This window comes from Nansenia antarctica (assembly GCF_963989245.1).
Source record: "Nansenia antarctica genome assembly, chromosome: 10".
NCBI classification, from domain to species: domain Eukaryota; kingdom Metazoa; phylum Chordata; class Actinopteri; order Argentiniformes; family Microstomatidae; genus Nansenia; species Nansenia antarctica.
This window is the reverse complement of record NC_137680.1, coordinates 1,940,023-1,956,994: the sequence shown is the minus strand read 5'-3', so window position 1 is coordinate 1,956,994 and position 16,972 is coordinate 1,940,023. Positions and strand designations below refer to the sequence as shown.

Genomic DNA, 16,972 nt, shown 5'->3' with positions numbered 1-16,972 from the left:
GTATTATTATTATTATTATTATTATTATTATTATTATTATTATTATTATTATTATTATTATTATTATTATTATATGAGGAACTGACCCAAGACAGGCTTTTCCATCTACGGAGCACCAACAAACACAAGTTGGTGGTGACAGGGGAGGACCCATGCCCCATCGAGATCAAGATGGAAGAAAGAAGGAACCACTATGATCAAGAAGATCAGCAGGAAGAAGTTGACACCATCATTGTCCAACAAGTCCTGATGTGTGCTGGAGAAGCCCATCAAATCTCTGTGGTTTCTGATCACACAGACGTGTTTGTCCTCCTCCTTCACCATCACCTTCAGGCAGGGCTGGATGTACCACTCATCATGGAATCCCCCCGCAAGGAAAGGGCAACAGTGGACCACTATTATACTAAATCAAGTCGACACTGGCCAAGCATTCACAAGAAATTGTCAAGAACCTTTCATCAGTCCATGTATGAATGTAATACCATATCGGGATGCAACACCGTAGCGTCTTACTATGGGTTGGGAAAAGGCTCTGTCATCAAAGTCCTGAAAGCTGAGTACGAACTATCAGCCATTGGTAATGTGGATGCACCGTTCCAGCAAGTCCTCGACCAAGCCACTGCCTTACTTTATGTTCTTATTCCTGTTGTAAAGCACTTTGAGCTGCATTTCTTGTATGAAAGGTGCTATATAAATAAAGCTTTACTTACTTACTTACTTAAAAAAAATCTTTCAAATTAATGAATAGTAACACAAAAAATACATTGTACATACATGAGTATGAGTAAACATGAGTGAACATAAATTTGATGCATTTGATTTGAGTATTTTGCATGAATATTTGGCATTTCGGGCATGAAGGGGTTAATATCTGAAATGCACAAGGGCTATCACAGGGCACCTTCCTGTATTTTGAAGAGGTACCCCCAAGCAACAAGAAACAGCAGAGAAAAAAACTTTACCTGACAAAACAAGGTTCATCAAAAAAAAAAAAAAAAAAAAGCTTTGGCTCCCGGACTATAAGTGTTGTTTCACATCTTCACTCTCCTCTTTGGCTTTGAGTCTTGCCCTTTCATAGGTCTCTGCCATCTTCTCTCTGAGTAGCTCCTTTGACGTTGTTTTTGGTCTGTCCTGCTTCTCATTTCTCTCTTCTGCCTCCTTTTCCTCTAATGCACGTTTCTTTTCGTCCTTCTCCTTCTCATTTCTCTCTTCTGCCTCCTTTTCCTCTAATACACATTTATTTTCCTCCCTCTCCTTCTCATTTTCTCTCTTTCTCTGTTGCTCCTCCCAGTCTTTTATTTTCATATCTGCCTTCTTTATTTTTTGCATCGCAAGTTCAATTTTAGTAATTTTTTTCTGTTCCTCCCATTTCTCTTTCTCTTGCTTCTTCTCCTCTCTCCTCTCCTGATACTGTTTTATCTTCCGTTGATAGTCTAGTACTCTGGTACTCTAGTGCCATTCACACATCATTACTACCAGTCTTTAAAAGGTCTCCCCTCTCCCTCCACCACCCTCCCCTCTCCCCCATCACCCTCCCCTCTCCCCCCACCACCCCCCTTTCTCCCCCCACCACCCTCCCCTCTCCCTCCACCACCCTCTCCTGTCCCTCCACCACCCTCCCCTCTCCCCCCACCACCCTCCCCTCTCCACCCACCACCCTCCCCTGTCCACCACCATCACCCTCCCCCACCACCCTCCCCTCTCCCCCCACCACCCTCTCCTCTCCCCCAATCACCCTCCCCTCTCCTCCCACCACCCTTCCCTCTCCACCACCATCACCCTCCCACCACCACCCTCCCCTCTGCCCTCCACTACCCCAGCACCCTGAGAGGGGTGCCTATCAGCCCACCACCCTCCCCACCACACCACCACCCTGAGAGGGGTGCCTATCAGCCCACCACCCTCTCCCCCCTTCTCTTTTGTTCCTTCTCTTTCTTTTTCTTGTCCTTCTTCTGTATTTTCTTTTCAGTCTTTAGTCTCCTTTTCTCTTCTTCTGCAAACCTTTTATTTTCCTTTTCCTTCTCCTTATTCTCATTTTCAAGTTTCTTTATTCTCTCTTTTGCGTTCTTTTTTTCCTCCTTTAGTCTCCTTTTCTCTTCTTCTGCAAACCTTTTATTTTCCTTTTCCTTCTCCTTATTCTCATTTTCAAGTTTCTTTATTCTCTCTTTTGCGTTCTTTTTTTCCTCCTCTAGTCTAATCTTCTCTTCCTTCTCTTTCTCTTTCTTCTCTTTCTCTTGCTTTTTCTTATTCTCTTTCTGTTGCTTTTTTTCTTCCTCCAACTTCACTTTCGCTTGCTTTTTTGCCTCCTCTGATTTCAGTTTCTCCTCCTTCTGTCGACGTTTCTCCTCCTTTTCAATCTCTTTTTTTTCTTGCTCAAGGCTCTTCTCTTTCTCTTTCTTCGCTTTCTCTTGCTTTTTCTTATTCTCTTTCTGTTGCTTTTTTTCTTCCTCCAACTTCACTTTCGCTTGCTTTTTTGCCTCCTCTGATTTCAGTTTCTCCTCCTTCTGTCGACGTTTCTCCTCCTTTTCAATCTCTTTTTTTTCTTGCTCAAGGCTCTTCTCTTTCTCTTTCTTCTCTTTCTCTTGCTTTTTCTTATTCTCTTTCTGTTGCTTTTTTTCTTCCTCCAACTTCACTTTCGCTTGCTTTTTTGCCTCCTCTGATTTCAGTTTCTCCTCCTTCTGTCGACGTTTCTCCTCCTTTTCAATCTCTTTTTTTTCTTGCTCAAGGCTCTTCTCTGTCTCTTTCTTCGCTTTCTCTTGCTTTTTCTTATTCTCTTTCTGTTGCTTTTTTTCTTCCTCCAACTTCACTTTCGCTTGCTTTTTTGCCTCCTCTGATTTCAGTTTCTCCTCCTTCTGTCGACGTTTCTCCTCCTTTTCAATCTCTTTCTTTTCTTTGCCAGGCGGTGAGTGACGTCCCACTGGGGCCTCTTGGGGGGGATGAAGGCAAGAGTCAATTCTCTGTGGAAAAAAAAAGCACTAAGGCTGAGGCTGTGTTCGAAATGGCATACTAGCATACTGCATACTAGCATACTCAATGAGTATATACTGTATACTGCCTACTAAATTCATAATAAGTATGCCAATACCAGCCAACCGTTTACACTGCAGTATGCATACTGCATCCCAGAATGCATTTCGCCGGTCCAGGAGCGGGGATTTTAAATCCTCTATTTAAACAAATATTGGCTAAAAGCTGTAATTTTGGCTCTACAAGTGTTAACATGTCATTTTATGAAGTTTTAATATGTTTTCAGGTGAGAAAGTAACCATATATATTCCAAAAATGTGATGTATGTATCTGATCTGACGTTACCTTAGTTACCGTAGATACCCGTAGATACTACTTTGACATAGTCAGAACTTAATAGCTAAACAAGTTGTAAAAAGATTTACAGATTTTTTTACATACTACTCATAAACATTTTAGCTAGTCAGATCTCGCATACTGTACAGTGTGAACGCTCTGGCATACTAAAATCTAGTATGAGTAGTATGCTAGTATGCCATTCCAAACACAGCCTTACAACGTAGCACACAAACACCAGATGAGTCACATAGCATTTTTCTTTTTTTCTTTAAAGCCCATGTGACTTCCACCTATGGGTGTTGTATTGCCACAAAGAGCATGGTGGCGCAGTCGGACCTGTATAGGAGGGAAGACTACACCGGGAGGAGATGGCATGTCATTCATCAGGGGAAGAGGGCCAGGCGGTGAGTGACGTCCCACTGGGGCCTCTTGGTGGGGATGAAGGCAAGAGTCCTACAACGTAGCACACAAACCCAACACCAAATGAGTCACATAGCATTTTTCGTTTTTTTCTTTAAAAAATAAATCTGACAAAATAAATCCACAATTCCAAACGAATTCTATTACTCAACTACATGGAGAAAATATTGGCTATACCCAGCAAACACAGTTGAACCTTGAAGTTAGGCTGTGGTGAGGTTGTGGACAACATTCTCGGAATAGTCGGCTGTAGTGTGGCAACATGTTGGAAGGCACCTACCAGATGGGCTAAAGGCTAAAGGCTCCGCAGTTACGTTGTCGCGACCCTTAGTAGTATTAAAGTAGCATTTCATTGGCTACCTTCTAACAACGTTGCAACCTCACAGGAGGTTAACACACAGGCAACAACTTGGCTGTGTTTGCTGGGTACCTTAGTGTCATAGCATTGGCATAATAATAAGAATAATAATAATAATAATAATAATAATAATATTTATTTGAAAAGCACTTTTCCTGCAAACTTTGCAACTCGAAGTGCTTTAAAATATCCACACAGCATAAAAAAACAAAAAAAACAATAGTAATCAATAAAACACAATAGCAATAATATAAACTACATAATAAAACAAGAATAAGCCATACAGTCCACAAAGATAAACAAAATAACTAAATAATATAAAAAATACTATACGATTTAAGTAAATATGCAAATATATACAAATATATAGATTCATCAACTAACATTAAAAGATACATTAGATATTAATAAATAAATGGAAAGAGAAGACAAAGCTAACATACCGAAAGGGGGCGTCGTGGAAACGAAGAATTCCTCCTTTTTCTACCCCTCCTTAACTGTAGAAGTATCTCATTCTTCTTTTTCTCTCTTTCTTTCCTTTTCTCCTCTTCTTTCATTAATGTTGCTTCTTTTTGATTGAAAAGGTTTTCTCTCTTAACAACCATTATGTGGTCCGCCTCTTTAGTAGCCTCTTCCAGCATCCTACACTGTAGAAGTATCTCATTCCTCGATTTCTCTCTTTTTTTCCTTTTCTCCTCTTCTTTCATTAATGTTGCTTCTTTTTGATTGAAAAGGTTTTCTCTCTTAACAACCATTATGTGGTCCTCCTCTTTAGTATCCTCTTCCAGCATCCTACTTAATCCTTCCAGTACCCTCTCTTCTTCCTGTAAACTTTTCATGAGAAGCACTGCCTTTATTAGCTCTGGTTCGAGACATTCAAGATTACCCGGATCTGGAAGGCAAGGGCCGGGGCGCTTAGGCAACGGGCGTGGAGGGGGGGAAGGCCGGCCGGCTGGGAAGCCAGACATGAGGGTTAGGGAGCCCATGTGAGAGGAGCCCATGTGACTTCCACCTATGGGTGTTGTATTGCCACAAAGAGCATGGTGGCGCAGTCGGACCGGTATAGGAGGGAAGACTACACCGGGAGGAGATGGCATGTCATTCATCAGGGGAAGAGGGCCAGGCGGTGAGTGACGTCCCACTGGGGCCTCTTGGGGGGGATGAAGGCAAGAGTCCTACAACGTAGCACACAAACCCAACACCAGATGAGTCACATAGCATTTTTCGTTTTTTTCTTTAAAACAAAAATCTGACAAAATAAATCCATAATTCCAAACGAATTCTATTACTCAACTACATGGAGAAAATATTGGCTATACCCAGCAAACACAGTTGAACCTTGAAGTTAGGCTGTGGTGAGGTTGTGGACAACATTCTCGGAATAGTCGGCTGTAGTGTGGCAACATGTTGGAAGCCTACCAGATGGGCTAAAGGCTAAAGTCTCCGCAGTTACGTTGTCGCGACCCTCAGTAGTATTAAAGTAGCATTTCATTGGCTACCTTCTAACAACGTTGCAACCTCACAGGAGGTTAACACACAGGCAACAACTTGGCTGTGTTTGCTGGGTACCTTAGTGTCATAGCATTGGCATTATAATAATAATAATAATAATAATAATATTTATTTGAAAAGCACTTTTCCTGCAAACTTTGCAACTCGAAGTGCTTTAAAATATCCACACAGCATGAAAAAAACAAAAAAAACAATAGTAATCAATAAAACACAATAGCAATAATATAAACGACATAATAAAACAAGAATAAGCCATACAGTCCACAAAGATAAACAAAATAACAAAATAATATAAAAAATACTATACGATTTAAGTAAATATGCAAATATATACAAATATATAGATTCATCAACTAACATTAAAAGATACATTAGATATTAATAAATAAATGGAAAGAGAAGACAAAGCTAACATACCGAAAGGGGGCGTCGTGGAAACGAAGAATTCCTCCTTTTTCTACCCCTCCTTAACTGTAGAAGTATCTCATTCTTCTTTTTCTCTCTTTCTTTCCTTTTCTCCTCTTCTTTCATTAATGTTGCTTCTTTTTGATTGAAAAGGTTTTCTCTCTTAACAACCTTTATGTGGTCCTCCTCTTTAGTATCCTCTTCCAGCATCCTACAGTATCCTTCCAGTACCCTCTCTTCTTCCTGTAAACTTTTCTTGAGAAGCACTGCCTTTATTAGCTCTGGTTCGAGACATTCAAGATTACCCGGATCTGGAAGGCAAGGGCCGGGGCGCTTAGGCAACGGGCGTGGAGGGGGGGAAGGCCGGCCGGCTGGGAAGCCAGACATGAGGGTTAGGGAGCCCATGTGAGAGGAGCCCATGTGACTTCCACCTATGGGTGTTGTATTGCCACAAAGAGCATGGTGGCGCAGTCGGACCGGTATAGGAGGGAAGACTACACCGGGAGGAGATGGCATGTCATTCATCAGGGGAAGAGGGCCAGGCGGTGAGTGACGTCCCACTGGGGCCTCTTGGGGGGGATGAAGGCAAGAGTCCTACAACGTAGCACACAAACCCAACACCAGATGAGTCACATAGCATTTTTCGTTTTTTTCTTTAAAAAAAAAATCTGACAAAATAAATCCACAATTCCAAACGAATTCTATTACTCAACTACATGGAGAAAATATTGGCTATACCCAGCAAACACAGTTGAACCTTGAAGTTAGGCTGTGGTGAGGTTGTGCCAAAGCACAAGGGAATATCATATCATTTAATATATTTAATAATATGATGCAGCCATTTTGCAGAGACTATACAGAGAGTAAACACATGGCCCATACTTAGTCTCTTCACCGTGTTCCAACTAATTGTGCATTATTGTATCACATTCACACACTCTATTCTCTCACCTTGATCCAAGGGTGTAGTAGACATTCCTCTGCTGTCATTCTCTCTCTGTTTGAGGAGATAATCACAGAATTACTAGTACCATACAGATGTGTACTGATATTAATCAACAAATGTATTGTAATCATATGTGACACGGTCTGGTCAATCGGTCCGCAAGTCAGCATCTGATTTGATGTTCGGACTTTTCTTTCGAAAAATGTTAACACATTTTTTATAATGACACACTCGCTTATCAACTAACACAGCTTGTTTTGTGAGCCTGCTGACAATGTAAAGTAGTGTTATAGTTAACTAGGTAGTAGTGGGAATTACTCACCGGATCCATTGCATTGCAGTATTTTGGCTTGACTAGCGAGTTCGTGTTGTGATTTTCAAAAACTTTGAAAAGTATTTCCGTGTTTCAAAATAAAAGTCGGAACATTTTGATTGGTTGCCGACTTGCGGCCCAAATGACCGGACCGTGTCACATATAAATTATATCAAAATATGAGTAATAGATTGTTTGATTACATTGGGTCTTTAACCAGCAGTTTTTCAATAAAGTCTTTGGCCATGACACTGGTCTGGCTGAAATAGTTCTCCTCAAACTCGTAGTTCATCCCCACAATCTTCAGTATTGTCTCATCATCATTATCTCCTTGAAAAGGGTATATGCCACTCAACCTGTAAAATAGGGTGGTGTTAGGGAGACATTAGGGAGCTAGATACTAGCTAACACTGTAATACTGCATCCACAGTGAAGTTCAACCTGTCAGCTTATCTTTGGATACTCACAATATGTAGGTTATGACGCCAATACTCCTGTATAGACAAGAGATACAAAGAGTAATGAAAGACTGTATTCAAAACAAGAAGAACTACATCTAGCCTACCACAACTATGACTACTGCATGGTTAATCCAGGAGTGTTAGGGCCTATGGTATCCCTCTTTGTCTTATGAACAACTTAAGATACAAATGAAAATTAATATAGTTTAATTTGTCAGTATAATGCACCTATTTACTCATAGTAACATGTAAAATGGTTTACCACATGTCGGTGGCCTCACTCAGGGGTTCATAGTTGATCACCTCAGGGGCTGGGAGGGAGTGAGGATGGGGGGAGGAGTGAAATAGCAGAAATGTCATTATTCATTGCACATTTATCTGTGCACTAGTTGTAAAAGTTCAAAATGATGATAATGGACCATTAAAAGTCTAACCCACATAATCATACCCATGGATAGGGCAGGATTAAGAACCAAGAGATGAAGAGAAATTAAAACAATCTACTCTGCAACATGAGTGTCGGTCATGCAGTTAAACAAGGCCAAAAGTCACCCTCACTGTGTACAGTTTGGTAAGCACATCATTTTGTAAAAAGCATTGGTTCTGTAAGGCACTGACAGTGTCTGTAGGCTACAGTAGAGCTGCCAGGGAGGGACCTGATACCATAGCTAGCAACCACATTTTCCTGGGAGAAATTAAAGTTTTGAAGAAGCCTCCATGATGCCAAATAACACACCCCAGCCTGTGGAGTCAGATGGCCATAATATGAACACAGAACAAGTGCTGTGAGCTGTGATTCGGTCATAGGTACGAGGCCGCAGGCAATCACAGCCGTGCTGATATTCAGTATAACAGCACGACCTTGAGTGTGATATTGCTTTTATACAACAGTTCTACAGCGCCATTTATTAGTTAACAGTAATAAGCGACAACAGATTATGATTTGTTTGTTTATTTAATCATAAAAATAAACAAAAAATAGTCCCGCAACTGAACTTCAAATGGACTGTTGCCTAGTAACCTGAACACAAACAATGTAGTCTAATTAACGGTCATTTAGTAGAACATCTGTGCGGCGGAGTGATACATAAAGTCCCAGTGCGGTTATACTGTATATCATGGAATGCCTCTTGTCCAATCAAATCCAATCAAATGACTTGGTCGGAACTAACTGTTGTATAATATAATATAACCTAGATTTGCATCAAATGCCTTTCTAAAAGACCAGACTGTCAGGTGTCCTGGACCTTCCCCTGTGGCTGAGCCCTGTATGTGTACCATTTAGAGAAACACGCATGGAGAAATTACTTGTTTTCAACTCTGATATTAGAAACTAATATTTCTGGACAAATGTTATTGTTGTCATATAAACTGTGTAGAAATGGTAGGTGCTAAAAAAAATGTGTATGTTCCAACATTTGTAATGTTTTGCATGAATGTGCAAAAGGGATAAGAACTGACAAAATTATATATTTGTATAACAGTGAGAAAGGAAATGAAAGAGTGTTAAGAGAGAAACATGTGGTTCACCCCCTTCGACCATACAGGTCGGTAGCAGGTAGAAGCGTGAATGACTTTTGTTCTTCTGTCTGCAACTGCCACAGATACAGCAGCTCATTGTATTTGAGTAACACTGTAAGATGCACACACATGTCTATTGCACAATATTGCACACAAGACAGACAAATAGATAGAGAGATATGGGTTCATTCTACTGCAGAATTGTTACAGTGTTTCTGTGACTCAGTTGTAACATGTTCCCCCCTGCATTTCCTGCTGGGCCTATGTAAACTTCTCACCTAGCCAGAAGCCTTCTCTCACTACCCCCTGCTCCCACACCGCACGCTCTGACGTCACATCCTGTCCATAACCACCACCACTACCCGTTTGTTGTCTCCATGACAACCTGCGCAGGTTTCGCAAGGTTCAAGCTAAATAAAGACTGACAGATAGACATAAAGAGAGATTGCTTAAACAAGTCCACATATTGTTCTTCAACATGCTTTCTGTAGCCCCAAATCGTCTCATCTGGTTAACATGGTGGAATGTTGATTTTAGGCCAACATTCCTAGAGCCCTTTTGTTACTGCAACTGCCGTGGAACTTTCCGGACTCTTATATAAAAACAACAGGAAACCTGCAGAACACATTCTGATTACTCAACAATGCACTCTCTTGGCTACCAGTTCTACCCGACTGAAGCCACTCTCAACCACTTCAACACCCAACTATACCACTCTCAACCTCTCAACCATCTATCTATCTATCTATCTATCTATCTATCTATCTATCTATCTATCTATCTATCTATAGTAGATATGCTTTGCTATTGACAATACATTGCCAAAATGTCTTTGCCAACCGCATATTGGGGTAGTGGTGGTCTAGTGGATAGTGAGTTGGACTTGTGATCGGAAGGTTGTGAGTTCAAATCCCGCCTGAAGCCACACCACTACTAGTGTGCCCTTGAGTAAGGCACTTTGCCCTCAGTTACTCCAGGGGGAATGTCCCTGTAATTCGTACCGTAATTGTAAATCGCTTTGGATTAAAAGCGTCTGCTAAATGTCAAAATTAATTAAAATTAATATTGTAACTGTCATCCTATAAGGCCCGACAGACAGACAGAAAGAAAGACACAAAAGCCAGTAGACACATCAAACATACACGCTCGCATGCTCCTCAATCACACATACCGTACACAATTAAATGTTCTAAGACCACTGAAAACACCCACATCAGACATAGACTTCTAATTGTTCATGTGACCATTGTGAGAATGTGGGTTGTTCCACTTACCAATGTACTGCGGGGTACCCCAGAGACTTCTGTACTCCTCCCCCGGTGTGAAGCGGTGGGCCAGCCCAAAATCAATGATTTTGATGTGGGGGTGTGGCACTGTCTTATCAACCAGCATGATATTCTCTGGCTGAACAGAGAGGAGAAACACTTGTTACTTACGTGAAGCGTTCAACAATGTAAAATATCAAGGTGTCAGAAGAGTGTCCGAAGTTTAATAAACATGTAGTGGAGGTGGTTCAGTGAACCACAGTACAGTACCACAGCACAGTAGGATGATAATAACGGACCTTGCCTGAGATCCGAAGACTTGCATTAGCTCCCAGAACTAATGCCTGGGCTTTAGCTCCACGGGCTAACACAGTCTAATGGAAGACCACGGTTTGAACCTAGTAGGTCACACCAGCTACAAGACCATGATTTGAACCTAGTAGGTCACACCAGATAGGGGGAACCACCTTCCCATTTGTCTATAATACCTCTAATTTCTACACCCATTAAATCTCCCCTTTTTCTGTGATTGCGTCCCAATTGTCTGTCTTCGCTCCCTTCTCAAAAGGATTGGATCATAATATAACTGCCAAGAGGGGTGGGAGGGTACGAGCAGATGGGGTGATTATTATTATTATTATTATTATTAGTGTTCCTACTACGTAGTAGTAGGAACAGTATTGTTATTGGTCTTTATTTGTTTTTTACTCTGTGTGTTTACTTTATACTTTATACTACTTACCTTTGCTTTTGATATGTTGAAAACATTTACTTTCTCGAATGCTCCTTGTTGTGATCCTTTTCTCTTGCTGATTTATTTCCTGCCCATGTTCATCACTACATTTTCTTTACTAAAAGCACATTTCCCCCATTCTAGTGACTCTTTATTTGATCGTGATTTGGATGTGAGGACAGAGGGTGTGAGGACAGATGTGAGGACAGAGGGTGTGAGGACAGAGGGTGTGAGGACAGAGGGTGTGAGGACAGAGGGTGTGAGGACAGATGTGAGGACAGAGGGTGTGAGGACAGAGGGTGTGAGGACAGAGGGTGTGAGGACAGAGGGTGTGAGGACAGAGGGTGTGAGGACAGATGTGAGGACAGAGGAAGTGAGGACCATGCGCCCCCTGTGTGTCCCCCTCTCACCTTGAGGTCAAAGTGGGCGATGCGTTTGCTGTGCATGAAGCCCACTCCCTTCAGGATCTGCTTGAGGAACTCGATGGCCTCTTCCTCTGACAGGTTCCCTTTCGCCACTATGAAGTCTAACAGCTCCCCTCCGCTGATACTGTGGCATGGAGAGGAGGGAGGGGGCGTAGTGAGGGAAGGAGAGGGGAAGGTGAGGGTGACAAAGAGAGAGAGAGAAAGAGAGAGAGAGAGAGAGGGAGAGAGAGAGAGAGAGAAAATATGGGAAGTTGATTGTATTAGTGCTGCTTACTGATTACAAGGAAAGTCAATAGTTCTGTCTGTCTATACAGGCCGCTCCATTAACAGCTCAGACAAGTACTGAACCAGCACAAAGGCACAAACTCACTCCCTCACTCCCTCAATCTCACACACACACACACACACACACACACGCACAGAAACAACCTCAGTCGGCACACTTATTCTGATTACATTAGATTGCATTTGTGACTCTATGTGTGTGTGTGTATGTGTGTGTGTGTGTGTGTGTGTGTGTGTGTGTGTGTGTGTGTATGTCTCACACATGTGTGGATCTCTGCATTGCTGCTATATGTATAGGAAGTGGGCGGGGCCATAGGGAGCCAGTGTCTGGCTGTTAAGATTAGAGGTAGTAATGATAGTTGATTCTCGTTCGTCTTCCTATTAAACAGGATAGGTGAGGTGATCCACACAATGTTTTCTATCATACCCACTGTGTCCTGAGGGGGCAGCAGACACACAGACACACACACAGACAGGCACACACATGTGACACGGCATGATTGCATCTGCACATTATGAGCAATCATGTCTGACACCCATGCGATATACAACAGACCACCACAAAACCAAACACACACACACACACACACACACACGTCACAACAGAGACAGACCCTGTCACTGTACCAAACACGTCATCCAGCTTTGTTCTGATCCAGAGTCTCACTTTCGCCCCATATCAGTTTTCCTTCTAGACCAACATCACTTGGAAGTAACACCAGTCTAGTTTTATCTCTTTCTTTCCTACAAAGTCTCTCTAACTCCCTATGGTCTTTGCCCTTTTAATTTTTCATTGCCTACATTTTCCTATTTTTTTCTTTTCTAATCTTTTCTTTTCTAATCTAATCTAAGGGAGTAACCTTAACCAGTTGTTCAAAACTTAATCTGGATCAGATTGATCCCGATTCTTTTCTCTGATCGAGGATCAAATCGAGCTGGCTGATCCTGATCAGAAAAAAAAGAAAGAAAAAAGATCTGATCCTGGATCAATCCTGGATCAAAGAATCGGAATCCAGATCAAAAGTTTTAAACAATTGGGCCAGATAGACAGATCCCATAATCGGACAGGCAGAGAGAAAGACAGACAGGCTCCTAGACAGGCTTCTAGACAGGCTCCTAACACGCAGTGGATACAGAAGTTGGGCTTTGTTGCCATAACGTTGACATGTTGCAGCACTTCGTGCCTCCTTCTCCATCCCTTCATCACATCCCACTTCATTCACAGCTCCACAATAAGCTGTGAATGAACACCTCCTCTCAAACACCTCACTCTTTCCACCCAACACCCTCTCCTCCCCATCCTCCATCTCCTTTTCTCCATCCCTCCATCCTATACTCACAGCTCCACGATGAGCACCACCTCGGCGCGGCTCTCGAACACGTCCCTTAGCGCCATGACGTTGGCGTGCTGCAGCGCCTGCAGGATCTCCACCTCTCTCTCCACGTCCCTCCTCTCCATACCCAGCTGGCTGCTGGCGCTCCTCCGCAGCTTCAGGAATTTCCCGGCCCAGCGGACTCCCGAGGAGCGCTCCCGCACCGCCCGCACCTGCGCAAAGTTACCACTATGGGGAGGGAGAGGTGTGGGAAACATGGGTTTCTTTGGTTTCTTTTCTGGAATACTTTGGTTTGATTGAGCCTGCCTGGAGTGGTAGATGGGCGGGCTTGCACTTTTCAGACTATTCCCGTTAGTTCCATTGTACCAAGCTCAAATCAAGTTCAGATAAGGAGAGAAAACTATATAGGACAGGCACCCAGGTTTCATGTTGGTACTGCTCTGGGTCAAATATGTACGTACAGTGCCCTGCATAAGTAGTGGGACAGTGAAGCATTTTTTCTTCTTTTGCCTTTGAAGGTTTGGCTTTGAAATCAAACAATTACATTTGTAGAGATTATCAGCTTTTATTTTATGGTATTTTGTACATATTGGATACATATATATATACACATGCATATCTTCTTTTGCCTCTACACTCCAAAAATGTGGTTTTGAAATCAATGATGGTATTTTGTACATATTGGGTGCACCATTCAGAAATTACAACACTTTTCTCCATAGTCCCCCTTTTTCAGGGTACCCTAAAGTGATGGGACAATTGGCTTGACAGGTGTTTCTGGTGTGTTACGTCACATAATTTTGCAGTTATAAGAGAGCTCTCAATGTCAATTGATTCTAAGCTTTGCATTTGCCTTTGGAGTCTGCTATTGGTGTCTGTCAACATGAGGACCAAAGAGACAGCAATAAAAATGAAGGAAGCTGTTACAGCCACAGTGTGGTTGTGTGTGTGTGTGTGTGTTTACTGCCGTAATGTGGTTGTGTGTGTGTGTGTGTGTTTCTGTTATTCCCTGTGTCTCTCCCCAGGTTATTGTCCTTCCCCCTTCCTATCGCCATGGTGATGGCATAAGGGAGCACACCTGTATTCACTTGCTCATCAAGGATGGAGGATAAAGGACAGGTGGAACTAACAGATGGTGCCAGTGGGCAACTGTGTGTTGGTTGCTAGACAGATACTACTGTAGTATGTTCCTGTGTGTTGGTTGCTAGACAGCTAAAGCTACTACTGTAGTGAATTTCTGTGTGTTGCTACAATTTGTAGCGTGTACTGGCGTCAGTAACCGTGACTCATTTTTTAGACGGAGTGTGTCTGTTAGTATTGTGTTTGGCCACTTTAATTGGCTTCTACCTTGTTAAACAATCTATCATTTTCTCCCTGTTTTTGAAAGTAGTTTTCAGTTAAGTGTTTTTCTGAAAACTGTTTATTTTTAAGTTATACAATAGATTCTTGGTTTATTTATATTCTCCTGTCCGCCTCTTTGTCCTCCGGTTCATTTCATTATTACTTGCCGCGTCCCCTGGATATTATTTGGGGACATAACAGAAGCGTTTATGAGGCTGAAATATCAGAAAAGAATCTAGAAGAAACATAACCAAAACCTCAAATGCAAATGCAACTGGTAGGCCAAGGAAGGCTTCTACAGTGGATGACCGAATAATGTGCACCACAAGAAAAACCTGAACTTCACTAGCAGAACTAGAGGCGACATTGCAAGACACAAACCACAAAAACAGGATTATGGTTTGCTAAAAAATACCTAAAGAGCCTGCAGACATCTGGAAAAAGATGAGAGAAAGATTAACATGTACCAGAATGATGGAGTAAAGTGTGGAGACAAAAGGGAACTGCCCAACATCCACAGCATAACACCTCATCTGTGAAATATGGTGGAGGGGGTGTTATGGCTTAGCCATAGATGGCCTCCAATAGACCTGAATAATTGTCTTCATTGATGACGTAACCGCTAAGCTAACCCCAGTGTACAGAAACATTTCTTCAGCCCAAGAACGAGCCAATGCCTCCAAACTCATTAGATGGACATTCATCATACAGCAGGACAATGACCCAAAACATACAGCCATAGCAACTAGGGAGCTTTTCAGGGACTGGCCAAGTCAATCTCGATTTAAATCCTTTTGCATTGAAGCATTTGCTAAAGAGGAGACTTAAGGCAAAACCTCCTCAAAAGAAACAACTGAAGAGGGCTGACGTACAGGCCTGGCAGACCTTCACCAGAGAGGATACCCAACTGTTGGTGTGGTTAATGGGTTGTATACTTTGTATACAAAGGATTAAATAGGGTACTATATGTCTAAAACGTGTTGTAATGGCTGCATGGTGATAGCAACATCCACAGAACACTTCAATAAAAGCTGAGAATCTCTACTTTAACGTCACTCAACTTTTCAAGTATAGATCCAAACGAAGAGCAGCACTATTTTGGGTGAGGACTGAGGGTTAGTCTAGAGCCAGAGTGGTGAATGTCATAGCTCTCTCCTCTCTCTCTCTCTCTCTCTCTCAATGTAACCCCACCTCTACAACTTCTACCTATCTAAATAAAGAAACATAAAGAGTGAAGGAGGGTAGATGTCCACTCTCCTTTAAAAAAAGAAAAAAGAGGAGTCTGAGGATCATCATTGTAGCTGCATCTCTACTCATACCTCCTAGTAAAGATGTGACATGTGTGTGGCCTAGCAGTGTAACAACTGTCTAAACATACACACTTGTCTCTGGAGTTTACTTCTTTGTTTTTTTAATAAGGGGGCGTTTAATTATTATTATTTTTTAAAATCCCAATAACACTTCAACACTTTTTGTGCAGCAGTGTGTTCAACATTTCATATGATGTTCAATTTAGATCAATAACAAAACCAACTAATTTACATACATTTGTAATGTTATTTGCAGTAGAGAAACAGTACCGGGGGTAGTGGGGATGAAGAGGTCTTTAGGAGAGACAGTAGTACTCTGTACGATTATACTCTCTCACCTGCCCAGCACTTCTCCGATCTCATAGTAGTCCTCCACATTCTGTAGTTTAAAAACAGCCATTCTGATGCTCTTCTTTCTCTCTCCCTCGTTGTCCTCCACGTCTACTGCATTCTATATAAGTTATAGGGATGACAGAACATACAGTATGTGTAAGGTTAACAGATGTAAATCATATGAAGGATAGGACATGCTTATTTGCACGAATCAGACCATGGAATCCAGGATGATACACAGACCAATGTGAACGCAAGAGAGCCATAACATTCCACTGAGGCATATACAGTACACTAAGGGAGAAGGCAGTGAGACTGAAATGTGTTATGCTACTGATGTGTGAAGGATCCTGGCATACAGTCATAGAAAATACTCTCCAATGGGGTTCTTACAGACACAAACTGTCATTTGGGATGCCTTTCTTGGATATATTAATGTATATATACCCATGTTGATTCTTGAAAGATATTTGTTCCGTCTATGAATTTGAGAGTGGCACATTTCTCCAAACCCATCCCTCAGCTTTTTGTGGCTGGGCTGGCGTTTAGAAATGATGGATTGTCCCTTTAATGGATACCATTGAAGAGAAGCATTTGAAAGGCAAGGTGAACATAAAACATGTAGTAACAGCTTAACATGAAAACTGAAAAATGCATTCACACACAACTACTGGTACTACTACAAACACACATTCAATTTCACA

General features: G+C 41.9%; 1 protein-coding gene across 1 annotated transcript; it reads right to left on the bottom strand.

Moving 5' to 3' along the window:
* Positions 1–5,189: 5,189 nt before the first annotated feature.
* On the bottom strand, positions 5,190–16,335 carry LOC308166226 (death-associated protein kinase 2-like; the record flags this gene model as incomplete). Its single annotated transcript, XM_080540491.1, has 10 exons — positions 5,190–5,234; positions 6,307–6,372; positions 6,953–6,998; positions 7,464–7,616; positions 7,728–7,754; positions 7,984–8,032; positions 10,517–10,646; positions 11,651–11,789; positions 13,291–13,512; positions 16,274–16,335. The coding sequence occupies 10 exons, from the start codon at positions 16,333–16,335 to the stop codon at positions 5,190–5,192; spliced, it is 939 nt and encodes a 312-aa protein (XP_080396617.1).
* Between the last annotated feature and the right edge of the window lie 637 nt (positions 16,336–16,972).